This window comes from Primulina tabacum, chromosome 3 (genome assembly GCF_025594145.1).
Source record: "Primulina tabacum isolate GXHZ01 chromosome 3, ASM2559414v2, whole genome shotgun sequence".
Taxonomy (NCBI): Eukaryota; Viridiplantae; Streptophyta; class Magnoliopsida; order Lamiales; family Gesneriaceae; genus Primulina; species Primulina tabacum.
This window is the reverse complement of record NC_134552.1, coordinates 24,510,854-24,525,308: the sequence shown is the minus strand read 5'-3', so window position 1 is coordinate 24,525,308 and position 14,455 is coordinate 24,510,854. Positions and strand designations below refer to the sequence as shown.

At 35.1% G+C, this 14,455-nt stretch overlaps 1 protein-coding gene across 2 annotated transcripts; it reads right to left on the bottom strand.

Annotated features, from left to right (window-relative positions):
* Positions 1–11,682: 11,682 nt before the first annotated feature.
* On the bottom strand, positions 11,683–14,190 carry LOC142539095 (uncharacterized). Of its 2 annotated transcripts, none has more exons than XM_075644387.1 (4): positions 13,954–14,190; positions 12,497–12,822; positions 12,204–12,410; positions 11,683–12,096 (listed from the first exon to the last, which is right to left on the bottom strand). In XM_075644387.1, exons 2-4 carry the CDS (start codon positions 12,752–12,754, stop codon positions 11,809–11,811), a joined length of 753 nt encoding a protein of 250 aa, XP_075500502.1. In that variant the 5' UTR covers positions 12,755–12,822; positions 13,954–14,190; the 3' UTR covers positions 11,683–11,808. The 2 variants fall into 2 exon arrangements, with proteins under 2 accessions (XP_075500502.1, XP_075500501.1); XM_075644386.1 differs by having other exon boundaries at positions 12,497–12,819.
* Between the last annotated feature and the right edge of the window lie 265 nt (positions 14,191–14,455).

The window sequence follows — 14,455 nt, the reverse complement described above, 5'->3', positions numbered from 1 at the left end:
AATCTTGTATTTCAGTTAGCGCAACAGATGATTTATTTCATGCCTTAATAAGATCATTTTGCTTTGAATTTTCAAGCATTAACTGCTGAATCATAGATTGATTCTTACTTCTTTCAGCATTCCGTTCAGAAATCTCCCGTTTAAGACTCAACAGATCAACTGATTCATCAGTTTCAGTTTTATTGTCTTTGGGATCAGTTTGCTTTGCTCTGACCTTCTCAAAAGATAGGGCAAGCTTGTGATACTCATTGACCATGTCATGAAGTGTAGAAATAAGTTCATCTCGTGTGAAGTCAGTTGAACTAAAGTCGAATACCTGTTGACTGGTTGACTCTAGTTCTGTGTCATCAGCCATCAGACACTTGACCTCTTCATCATCATCACTGGAGCAGCTCAATCTCTCAGGTTCTTAATCATCACTGTTAGATTCTGCCCATTTGCTTTCCTCTTGTAGAAGCACCTCATGTTTCTTTCTGTATGATTTCTTATCATCCTTAGTTCTTCTCTTGTGCTCATAAGATTTCTTTCCCTTTTCAGTTGAACCTCGACTGTCCTTCTTTGGCTTAGGACAATCAGCAATAAAGTTACCAGCTTTGCCACATTTGTAGCAAGCATTAGGTTTTTCTTGGAGTTATTTCTTTGATATTGTTTTAGAAAGTTTCCTTGAATTATACTCATAAATCTTCCAAACTTTTTGACAAATAATGACATAGAGTCATTACTTAACTAATCAGCAAATTTATCAACTGAACAAGTTGGTTCCAGTTCGACAGCATTTAGAGCAGTTCTAGCAGCTGGTGTAGAAGGTTCCCCTTCTTTGGTTTGCAACTCATACTCGTAGGCTTTTAAATCAGAAAATAAATCATAAAATTAGACCTTGTTCAAGTCCTTTGATTCTCGCATTGCCATGGTCTTAACATCCCATTCCTTGGGAAGACCTCTGACTACTTTCAGTGCTGCCTCTTTATTTGAATACACATTTCCGAGTGCATTCAGTTCATTTACTATGCTACTGATTTTTACATCATATTTGTGCATTATTTTCTCCAATATTCATCTTGATATTATCGAATCTTTGAATAGCAACAGATAGTTTATTCTCCTTGGTTTGCACATTGCCTTCGAAAAGCTGAATCAGTTTCTCCCAGAATTCCTTAGCAGTTTTGCACATTTTTATTTTGCTGAAAGTGACTTTATCCAGCGTTTTGTTCAAAATGTCTGTAGCCACGTTATCCAAGTTGGCTTTTCTCTTGTCTTCAGCTATCCATTCATCTCGGGGTTTTTTAATGCAGTGTTTGCCTTTAATATTTTCATGGGTCCGTCTGTAATAACGTATTACTTGTCATCGCCTTGTGCAGCTAGATGAGCCTGCATTCTTATTTTCCAATCATCAAAATCCTTTTTGAAAAACATTGAAATTTTGTTGAATGAAGACATGGTAATCAGTTTATATATTGGAATATTCAGGAATAAGGTTCAACTGCTCTGATACCACTTGATAGGGTCGGGTAAAGGTGAAAGAGTGTTTAGAAGGGGAGGTTGAATAAACAATAACAATTTTCACGACCTTTTCGCTTTTTATGAGTCGGTTTAGTGATAAACTGATACTCTGGAATCTTGTAAGTCGATATAAATCAGTTAACGATAAAAGGGCGGAAATTAACTGACTGATAGATATAATAACACTGAAATAAAAAGACACAAGATTTTATGGATGTTCGGATATTTCAAACACTCCTACGTCACCTCTTCTATCACAATGATAGGATATTCAATAAAAGACTTTGATAGATACAAAGAGTTTTACAGACCCACTCCAGTTTTGGACTTAACAATGCCAAACTGAAACTCTTAGTTACGAACCAGTTTACAGTACTCAATTGGACTGAAATAATTTAACACAACTGATCTCTTCAAGATCAATATTAAAATAATAACAGTTTGTGCGTGTTAGATCGAAGTATAGCCTTGAATGCTATGAATGTATACAATAAGCGTGAGATTTGAAATTTGTAAGGATTTCAGCAGAGTAACAGCTCAGTTGATAGAATAGTATATCGATCGGGTTAACTCAGAGAGATTCTCAGCCACTCTTCCCTGTTATTTATAGGCTTTGCCTCCAACGGTAATATTGAATATGATTTGAACATTTCTATCCGTTGTTTTCTATGTCAACATTCTTATAACAGTCGTACATTGCAGCTTTTGCGATCCCACTACTTGTTGCAATCATCTTTTGTATTGTTGTCGGTTGAACGTCATTTTCCTTAACTGATGACGTGTATTGCTGAAAGATCAGGAGATAGGATGTAGCTGATAAAGCTTACAAGTGATTGTAGTAACTGATCAGTTGGAACTGAAGTTGTGTGCGTAGTTCAGTTTCCTAGTCCAGTTGCCTTTGAAAATCTGCGTACTAATCTTCAGTTATTGGCAACCGATAATATGCGTATTTTAGATCAGTTTCTATCAGTCTTCTTGATCAGTTAGTTCGATCTATTAAACTCTCAGTTTGTTAAACTTTCGAAATTCAGTTTCCAACATTAATTTCAAAATAAAGCATAAAAATCTCTAATTAAATAATTAAAAAAATCTTTAAAACTTTAACTATCAAGCTAATGCGGAACATAATGTCCCTCGGGAGTGTACTATCGGACTCGATCCACTCAAGCGTCAGCCCTCAATCTTATCCTCACCTGCAACATTAAAACCTAATGAGATTAATGACTCAGCACGTTCTAAACATAAGTAACAAATAATACATATACAAGCATGTACATTAAAAAACCTCCTTTTATTTAAAATAAGCTAGTAAAATAAAAATATCATTAATCATTTCATCATAAAGTTTACCTTCATCATATATCGTTTTTAGGTGATGTTTGATCATGAAAGTGACTAGCTATATCATGTGGTAGACTGATCAGTCTTAGCTCACCACTGCGCATGAGGACGGGCACTAGGCACTGACGTAAATGGAAATACGATCGTTAGGCTCCTTCTGGGGTCTTCTCGATCATGATATTCTCAATAATCATATATCATATCCTTTTTGTCACAGTCAATTCACATCCTTCAAAATATTTTTTTTAGTCATAAAGTATCTCGTCCTTTCCAAATTCACAAAATTATCATTTTAACAGTAAAAATTGCACAATTTATCATACATCATAAATTCTCAAATTTTCATCATAAACGTTTTAATATATCATTTAGCATGTGTTATGATTCTTCGGAACACAGCCAAACCTTTTTGTACTACCAGGTGTAAATTGATTTTTTTGCCCCTTGACTCAAAAATCCTCGATTTTGATGTTTTTTCATTTTTATTTACTCGAGACTATCCCAAATAATTATTTAACCTAGTCTAGACCAGCCCCAACCAAGCCACGAGCTGCCCTAGCAGAAACCGTCCATATGCGCGCATGGGGAAGAGTCCTACCATTATTGGACTCTTCCCTAGCTGATGTCCATGAGTCCTAGTCATGATAGGAATCTTCCTAACCCCAGAACACGTCCAGCATAGCCCCTGCCTCTGCCTTGGCTGAGCCGCACGCAGCCATGCTACCTAGCCGAGCTCATAATCGCGTGGCACCACATAGGAAACCCTAGGTTTGTTTCTTCCTAGCCAATATCGACTTCAGCCCTCGTGTCGTCCATTAAAGACTATTTTCCTAGCCCTTAAATGTATCCTATTGGCAGTGTGTCCTTGAAATTCATAACGTTTTTCAAACAAGCATAAAATCATCAAGACGTTGAAAATATTTGTCAATCGCTAAACGGTTCATGGTTCAATATTTTTCATGCAAAAATAAATAAAACAAACATAATATGATTTGAATGGTGTGTCGAAGAACTTCAGAAGCGTGCCTTTGCGTTTTAGAACACTCGAATGCGCGATCGTATGCGTGGGTTGTGAGAAGTACGAACGGACGACGAAAACTCCTTGATTTTTCCTCTCCAAAATTTTGAAAATATGATGTGTGTTGTGTGTGAAGTTTTCGGCTGATAGAGTCAAGAAAACCTAGGTTTCTTTTTTATAAATTTCGAAAATTATTGTGTTAATGGTTGGGATTTCGGTCTTTTGGTGTAGGAGTAGTTGGACCCTTCAATCATAGATAAATTAGGTCCAATAACACTTATTTAATTGTAAAATAATAGTTTACAAAAAATTAATTTTCAAAAATAATATTTTTGGTCATTTAAAAATCTCTCGTTTGCGCAAAATCGGCTTCCTGATTAAATCGAGCTTGTCTCGTAAAATAATTTGGACTCTACCATTTTTAGAAAATTTTAATTATTTTTAATCATATTAACAAGACTTAAAATATTTATTGAAAATATTTTATCTTGGTCGTCCCCGGTCTACTTTCCTCAGCCTATTATCGAATATCAGATAAAATTTTCAGTTCTCATGAAATCATGCACTCTAATCATTTAATCATGCAATTAGACCTTCTATAATATAATATACATCAAGTAAGCATTTGAAATCAATTAAATAAAATAATTAAACAATTTAAATTATTTGCCTGCATGTGGTTTACGTGGGTTGACTTTTTGGGCGTTGAAATATAAGACTATTTTTTTCTCAGAAAGATACAATTACGCGATCATTCTCTTACAACTCAAGCACACTATCAAGTTCATACCAGATCTTTTCAGAGATCATCTTGTGCTACTTATTATAATTTTACTTGTACTTTATAATTTGAGTAAGTCATTGTAATTAATAGAAAGAGTTTTTATGTTCAGTAGCTTGTTCTCATTGTGAAAAGAATTGTTAATAAGAGTTTCAGTATGCAATATTAAGTACTAGTGAAAGGGTGTTTACATAAAATGTAAATATCAAAGTCTTTTAGTAAATGCTATCTGAAAACAGAAGAAGGGGAGACGTAAAAAATTTATATACATGGAACTTTCAATTATGTTTTTATATTACTGCCATTATTTTTCACAAGGTTCGATAGTATCATTCCATATTACACATTGACTACTAATATTTGAAGATCAAGATTAGATTTCTACTACTAACACTAGTGGAGGTCATCGGTTCATTGAAAAGAAAAAAATAACTATGTGCTTTATTCACACTCTAAAGCACAATCATAACAAAATATTATTATATATCAATAAAAGTGGTAAGTATATTTATATCTTATTCATCATCAATGAATATATTGCTAATATATTTGGGCTAGATTCATTGTATCGGATTAAAGTCGTCAATACGAGTTGGATCCGTCAGTATTCCTAACTAACCAACCAATTTAAGTGGGTTGTGTTGGGATTTAAGGCTGGCCTCCAATTACTAGCTAGCACGAGTCATTTGCAGGAGTGCTTGGTTGGCCCGAAATTGGGAATTTTTTTAAAATAATAATATATGTTTATATTTTTTTGTAGTGAAAGTTGTGAAATGTTTGTGATAATTACTTTAACTAACGTGTATAATTGTAAAATCAACGATATAGAATTTTATTATGAAATGATTTAATTCATTTAATTATATATATATATATATATATTTTGTATGATAGTTACTTTAACTAACGTGTATAATTGTAAAATCAACGATATAGAATTTTATTATGAAATGATTAAATTCATTTAATTATATATATATATATATTTTTTGTATGAGTGGTCCGCTGGTGGCTTGCGTAACCTGCAACCCACCTTGGGTTGGATTGAGAAATTCTAAACCCATCAAGAGCTAGGTGGGTTTTTTGAGGGTCATGTCGTTTACCAGCTCTGTATTGGACCATTCAAATTATCAAGAATTGATTTTTTAAATTCTTTAATACAAAAGAAACAATTCAAAACTAATCAAACTGATTATTCTAAATCAATAATTTCATATATCATAAATTATCACATTTAATTTTCAGTAATATTATATATGTTTAGCTATTGTTGTCGGTGAAAGTCGTAATTTCCTGAACAGACTCGGAGCAGAGACCTTGACACTGACTCGAACAAATCTTTCCGTAACCACAGAGCTTGAAACACGAATTCTGGCAAATACCAAAGTCGCTATCTTCTACACTCGAGACATTCGCAATGAGTGCCATCACCATCACTACAATAACCAAAAAGCCAAAAATTTTGTGCTGCATTTCACTCAACTATTACTGTTTAATAAGTTGTAATGCTTTGTTGTTGTACTATATATGTGTGAACCTTGACCCAATTCTTGGTGGTATTTAATATATATATATTTTTTAAAACGTTTGTCCTCCATGTTAAAATTATATTCACACAATATGTTGAGATTATTCCTTTCTTGAATTTTTTTGAATAATATTCTTTTGTTTATGCACTGCATAAGATGTAGCAATTTATAATATTTTCATTTTAAGAATATTCTCTTGTTTATGCAATGCACACGATATATGTGTAATCATGTGTTCCATATTTTGAAATAAGATTTGGTTTTTCTTTCATATTTTTTGTATGGGAATCCAAGTAGTCAACTTGATAAATATTGGAAATATGTCGGCATTAATGTTATTTTTTATGATAATTGGTTTGGAAAAAAATATTGTGAAATTAAATCCATATGGCTGAACCACATTTGAAGAGTGCCACTTTCATTTTGTTTAATCCCAAATTTATTTTCTATTCCAGAAATATGGGATAAAAAATTTCAGATATTAAAAAATACATTGATATTTTTTGAAAAATTGGGAAATTAGAGTTCTAATTGAACATTTATAATATGTTTGTTAATGTGTACAAAGTTTTATAGCAATTTTTGAATGAGTGGTGATACACTATGTAACGTCTACTACTTAAAATACTACTAATTTTTTTAAGCTCATTTCTGAAATTAGATCTTTACATGCAATATCACTGCAAATTACACATTTTAAAATAATAGAAATTAACTAACAAGTAAAAATTACTGCAGTAAAAAATTAGGACAAATCGTCAACCCTACACTTACGTTTTTTTAAAAAAAAAAACAAATATGAAACATTTAATGATCTTGATAACCATCAACATAATAAAATGAATGAGTAAAAAATATCCACTCACTCTTAGTTCAAAACATAATGTGTGGAAAATACAGTACTCGGGTTTGCGTGCGCACAGCCAACTCCGCCTACTCAGTTTTCGACACCTCCAGTCTGCCGATCGATATGCTCACCTGCATCATTCACACCTAGTGAGTCTAAAGACTCAACACACGTGTATCGTCGTAGCAGGTACATATACATAAGAGGCAACATTGAAAAGTACCGTAATAAAAATAGATTTCATGATCTTCGAAAGTTGTATGCATAATCAAGACCAGTCGAAGCATAAACATGTTCATAACATATGATAGGGTCGGATAAAGGTGAAAGAGCGTTTAGAAGGTGGTTTGAATAAACACTGACAATTTTCACAACCTTTTCGCTTTTTATGAGTCATTTTAGTGATAAACTGATATTCGGGAATATTGTAAGTCGATATCAATCAATAACAATAAAAATGTGGAAATAAACAGACTGATAGATAGAAGAAGACACAAGATTTTATGAATGTTCGGAGATTTCAAATACTCATACGTCACCCCTTCTATCAATAAGATAGGATATTCACTAAAAGACTTTGATTGATACAAAGATTTGTACAGACCCACTTCAGTTTTGGAATTAACAATGCCAAATTGAAACTCTTAGTTACGAACCAATTTACAGTACTAAATTGGACTGGAATAATTTAGCACCACTGATCTCATCAAGATCAAGTATTAAAATAATAACAGTTTGTGCTTGTAAGCTCGAAGTATAGCCTTGAATGCTATAAATGTATTCAATAAGCGTGAGCTTTGAAATTTGCAAGGATTTAAGCAGAGTAACAGCTCAGTTGATAGAATAGTATATCGATCGGGTTAATTCGGAGAGATTCTCTTCTCTGCTATTTATAGGTTTTGCCTCCAACGGTAATATTGAATATGATTTGAAACTTTATATCCGTTGTTTTTCATGTCAACATTCTTCTGACACTTGTACACTGCAGCTTTTGCGATCCCACTACTTGTTGCAGTCAGTTTTTGTATAGTTGTCGGTTGAACGTCCTTTTCCTTAACTGATGACATGTAATGCTGAAAGATCAGGTGATAACATGTGGCTGATAAGCTCACAACTGATTGTAGTAACTGATCAGTTAGTTGTGTGCGTAGTTCAGTTTGCTAGTCCAGTTGCCTTGGAAAATCTGCGTACTAATCTTCGGTTATGGGCAACAGATAGTTTGCATATTTTAGATTAGTTTCTATCAGTCTTCTTGATCTGCTAGTTTAATCTATTAAACGCTCAGTTTGTGAACTAATTTACTTGTTAACCATTTAAATAATATCTAATTATTCCTTAAGCACCCCAATAAACCTAATTCACTCTCCACTCAACCGCCCACCCCCTCCAATCACTCATCCTCTTATTGAGTGCAACAACAAAGAATTTCGGTTTCTTCTTTTCATTCAAACTCAAGCTCTTCCCACGTCTCAGGTTCCTTCAAGCATTTGTTCACCAAAAAAAAAATCATCAGGCACGCTTGTATTCTTTTTCTCATCACATATGCCGTTAGTATACTGAAATGTATGTGTTTGAACGTGAATGTCATGATCTAATGCATGCTCTCATTTTCGTTCATTCTTTTTACGAAAAAAAACGTTGCAAAGTTGCTTCCATCTCACGTGTATTTTGATTTGTGCGAGGGGATGCCATGTTCTTGCTGTTAAGGGGCTGTGCGAAAGGGTAAGCTGATGTTGTTTAAGCTAGGGTCGCGATCTGCACTTGGGGTGAGGGAGTCGAGGGTTTGTGGCTATGGTTGGTTTGAGTTCTGTTGGGCAGAGGCTGCGTCACTCCGAGGCTCGATCTAAGAGGGTCCAACCGAGGCTAGGGGAGGTCCACCACCTGCTGGTTTAGTCCTTAGAACCGCCTGGGGTCGGGGGTATCGGGGTCGGTCGCGGGTGACGGCTTGGGTTTTTCCTCGGTCTTTAGCAAGTTGTAGCATGCATGGGGTTGTAGGCTCGGCTCAAGGGGGTCCATTAAGGTCTGGTCTTGGTCTCTAGTGGTTGGGTTCGAGGCTAGTTGGAGTGGTTAGCACGTTAGAGCCGGGACTAGGGGAGTAGGTTCTTGAAACGTGGGTGCTGAGATTTCCGGCAGCTCGCTGAACCTTGATTCAATGGTTTAAGGATCTGGTTTTGAGGTTTTTAAGACATTTTAGATGTGTATTAGGTATGGTAAAAAGTTGGGAGTAATTAGGTTGGGTTTCGAGTTGACTTGGGTTAAAAATCGGGACCCCTGTCCAAGTTTTAAAACGAATCGGTTAAGTTGTAAAATAGGCTCAAGTTTATGTTATGAGTGCTTTTAAATATGTTTTGGGATATTTTAAGGAGTTTGGTAAGCTTCGGGTCAATTTTAGAGGTCCATGGAAGAAACGATAATTTTTGAATTTCAAGGGGCAAAACTGTCATTTTACGCCCGGCTTGAAATTTTTGTACTGGCAGCGCCCTGAGAACATATTTACTATATTTTAAATGTTTATGCATCACAATCATGATTTCTAAGATTTTATGAAAATATATGTTGCATGCTTGGATTTAAAGAAAATTGCATAAGTGAATGATTTTACAATTGATGAAAATGATGATGTTTTGAATGATGGGAATTAGTTGTGCTTTACAGTAGCTCATTCATATATATGGGTGATCATTTGATGATGTACTGAACAACTCTTTGTCAGACTGTCCAAGTGGGTATCTCTTATCGAGTTGAATAGTCTTCGGTTATGGTTGTACACTATTAGCCCTTTGAACCGAGACGACGTAGAGACTCTATGTACTAGCATGCCTTTGATCGGTTTACTGACTATATTAAAGGTCATAATGTGGCAAAGTTGGGTGTAGTTTCAAAATATGCAGGAGCCAATGCATCGTATTCGAGGATTCAGCGCTCGCTCTACTGGTAAAGAAATCATATATGATCTAATGAGTTAATAGTGCAAGGAATATTTTGCAAAAGTAAGAGACATTTTGGAAAGATGTTTCTTAATTGCATATTTCATGTTACTATTATTACTCAAAAATGCATCATATTATATTAAATAATTAATTAAGTAATTAAATTTTATTTAATATATATATATATATATGTATGTATGTATGTATTTATCAAAATTTGAAAATTATTTAATTATGCATAATATTTTCAAAAGTAAAAAATACATAAATCAGAACTTTTGAATAATGAAGTTACTATATCTTTATTCAAGTAGGATTCTTGATTAGATCACGAATTAAACTTATAAATATTTCATGAACGGTTATATGAAATAACATAACTTTTGCACAGAAAATTTTGTCTTTTTCTCTCATCTATCTCCTCACAAGAAAATTTGGCCACCCATTATTTTGGAGAACAAAATATCGGCCTACACTCTTCCACCGCCCCGACGCTGCAACACTGCCAAATTTCTGAAATTCTGGCAATCCAATCTCGACACAAACTTCATATAGATCTCTAATACGATCTATACGAGTAACAAAGTTTCTGATCGTGGATTTGATTTGACTATCAAAGAAGGAGGAAGATTTGTTTGTATAAATTTACAAGAAGATCTATATCAGCTTAAACCCGGAATAATTAGATCCGATGTTATTTACACCAAGATAAATCAGATCTAAACATCATATAAATGATTTAAATCATACGACGTCCAAATAACGTTTTGAAAATCATCACTAAAATTTTAAACTCCAACATACATAACATATAGTTTTACTTGCATTCTTCGAATAAGCACAAACAAAAACTTTTCCCTATTCCTTTCACTTGAATTATCTGCGAGATGATTTGTAACATATTTATCTCCAGCGAAGAATCTGGTGGTAGAAGGTGGCAGCGTTAGGGCGGCAAGACGACCTGTCTCGAACAGAGACACACAAAATGATGAAAATGGATTTGTCATCAAGACATTGCTACAAGCAATCCGTGCAACAGCTTGCGTAGGCTGATACCACGAGCACCATCAAAATGGTAATCACGACTTCAATCCTCGTGCTATTCATTGTAAGCAATTTTTATCACAAATGGGCGGGGTTCATATAGTAGATTTTTGTGTGGAGAATGAGTACTTTTTTTAGAAAAGGTACATTTCTTACATCTGATTAATGAAGTGAGAATATAAAGTACAACATATACAAGAAGGTATTAAATTCAATCCAGAAAACGGAAGATATCAAGACTTCAAATTGAACTCTCTGGGACATATTGCATGCACGGCAACAGCTCTGCCACTTAAAAGGCTAATCTTTTCTTGTTTGGCTTGCGTTCTTGAGCTTACACGTAACGACATCTAACATCAGCACCTCTAGAGAAGTCGATACCCGCCTTAATTCAATCGATAATGGTCATCTCTTCAACTAGTTAACTCTTGAAAGAGAGCATCGAAATTAGGCCATATGTCCAATAGGAAAACCGACCCATAAAATCAGTCTTCTAGGTGGGAAAACCCGAACATGGGACATATAACAAACGAAGGAATTAGCAATAATTTCAATTACAAATCTAAATTTTCACTGAAAAGAAGTACATTATTACATCACAATGCGAACAATTCGCTGTATGGAAATAGAACTTGGGACATCACGATCTCAATTGTGTTTCCTTGTATGTGCATATAATCGCTGTGTCAATTGGACCATTTGGTGTCTGTCAAACCAACAAAAACAATGGCCACCAAAGAGAGTTGGGGACCTGTGGTCGACCCCTTAAGTTAAAAACAGAGGGATAGGTCTGAGTTTCTACCATGTCACTTACAAACCTATTCCACAGAAGAAAGCCATTTTTGCACCGCCATCAAGTCAGGTAGAACTACAGCACCAGATTTCCTCCAAATTTCTGCATCTGGTATCTTAAAACGATCTAGCAATAGGGCGTGCATTCCTACGCTCTTCGCAGGCAAATAGTCCTTGCGCATACTGTCTCCAACGTGAAGAGCTTCTTCAGGAGCTATATTTCCAGCCCTCTCCAGTGCTATCTGATACATTCTAGGATCTGGTTTCTCAACACCTTCGAGACCCGAGAACACGCCAAAGTCCCACTCGGATCCCTGAAATCAAAGGTATAACGAATTAAACATAGAAAGCAAAAGAGATATTTTATATTCCATGAAGCATTTCGGACAAAATTCAAATTATATTATTCCTGCATCTTTACCTGATGTAAACCCAACGCAGGAAGTATAACATCCTGATACCGATACTCTGCATTGCTAACAATTCCAACAGTTATACCCTTCCCTCGAACCCATCTCAGGAAAGGTTGTGAATCTGGGAAGATTGCATAAGGCGCAGAAGAACCAAAGGTCGAATATATCCGCCTGAAAATCTTCTCGAATGTCTCTTCATCATATTCATATCCAGCCTGCCAGGAAACACAATAAAGTGCTAGAAACAGAAGTTATTAAATCTCGAGTCAACTATAATTCTATTGAGCGCGTTAAATTTTACCTGGACAAAAGAATTACGCACACATGTCTTCCACCAAACAATATTGGGCATCTTTTCAGAAAATCCAAAACATGGATGCTTCCTTGCCATCTCTGTATACGCAAGTTTAAAGCCTTCATGTACTCGTTTATAGTCAGGACATGGAAGTCCAATTGATTTAGCTGCCATACAATAGTAATCACCAAGTTCTCCCTTGTAAGCCATTAGCGTGCCAGTAACATCTACCGTGATACAGCGTAGCTTTGAGAGCATAGACATTCTCAATATATAAAAATTGTCCACTGGGAAATATCTGCTTGGACTAACCCCACATTCCCAAATACCTGCTGTCCCAGAGAAAAAGGGTCAATACATCAAGATAAAGATTTATTCTGGGAGGAGACAATGAAACATAAAAACCTTTGGCGAACCATGGATGATTATAAAGAAGATTGCCAAACAATTCAAAAAATCAAATCAAATGGCTCTCAAACATTGTTCAGATTCGAAGTCGACATTTTTTAGCCCGGGTCCATGTCCCATTGTTAGCTATCACAACTTTTACCACATGAAGCCACGAATAAGTTTACAAAATCTTAGATTCTTCAACCCATGTCCCTATATTCAGGATAATGACTTATTCGGGGAGGACAAATGAAGATGATGAAACATTAACATTTCATAAGAACCATAGCCGATGTTGAAATAAAAAGATTGTCAAAAACAACAAAGAGGAATGAATTCAGCCACTTGATCATCGTTTACATTCAAGGTCAACATATTTTACCGAAAATCCATTCCCCATTATTTGCTAGAAACGCTAGCACAAATTTTTCTTTGACAGCTAGCGAGCTATCACAAATTCAATCAAACTCTATCACTCTCAAAATCTCAAAATCGTCGATTTTTTAATCTATGTTCCTAAATATCAAGATTTTCAATTTTCATAACTCTTGTTAATTTTTCAATAAATTTATACAAGATTGACTCTGTTATGTATCGAACAGATCTAAAGTTCATTTCTTTCAGCGATTTGTGCTGCTATCGTTCTCAATAAGTTAAGATTATGGTCACCGACATAACAAAATATAATTCAGATGCAACTATTCGTTTCTTGGGAAGTTTTATGAGGACTAAATATCGAGCAATTCCTTCTATCATAAGCTTCGATTAGCACACATTTACATCGTTCTGCTGAAAGGAAAAATCCCAAAATCGATCGTTTTTAGTTTTGCTCAAATAATATCCGTTCAAACGTTTCCCGAATCATGGAATAGCTCTACAACTCTTCTATATCAAGCTCAAATCGAACAAAGGTCGTTCAATTTCAAGCTCCAGAATTGCTGATAATAGGGTAAACAGAGTTAGAGCGCAAAATAATCAAAAATCAAAATCAAAAATCCAGAAACCCAACAGACGAAGCAACGAAAATCAGAAGATTGCACTGAAATCATCACGAAACCAACTTTACAGCTCACCTGGGGTTTCATCCTTCTCTACGTGGACTCTCCATGGAAATAGGTTGATTCCAACAGAAGATAGCTGGTAATATGGCGGCGGAGGAGGTAGCTAATGTGACCGAGGGAAGCTTAGAATGGAAGGTAAGGTGTAAAACATGGGGTGCGTTTATATGTGCTACGGGTAATCGAGCCGTGGGCAAATACTGGTAGCGGCCGCCCGCTGATTTTTAAAATTGATGTCCTTCAATTATTATTTAATTGACACTTACGAGCTTTGATTTTATAAGCAAAATTATTGCATAGGCCGTGAATAAAATTATCTCGTAAAATCGTTCTAATGAAAGAAGTTAGATTCGGTTTACCATAGTAGCATTGAAATAAAATCCTCAATGTGAAATTAAAAGTTCTAAAAAACTAAGGGAATAAATACGAAATAGTTGGTACACTGGCTTATTGTACAGCGCATTTGCGTGGTTATGGGCCTTGAGCATGATAAAATTTGTATTAGAGACCGTCACCT

Excerpts from the sequence above, each read along its gene's own strand:
- LOC142539095 (XM_075644387.1), bottom strand. The coding sequence starts at position 12,754 with ATGTCTATGCTCTCAAAGCTACGCTGTATCACGGTAGATGTTACTGGC. Across the intron at positions 12,411-12,496 it reads TGCGTAATTCTTTTGTCCAG|GCTGGATATGAATATGATGA; the intron begins GTAAAATTTAAC and ends GTTTCCTGGCAG. Across the intron at positions 12,097-12,203 it reads CTGCGTTGGGTTTACATCAG|GGATCCGAGTGGGACTTTGG; the intron begins GTAAAGATGCAG and ends CTTTGATTTCAG.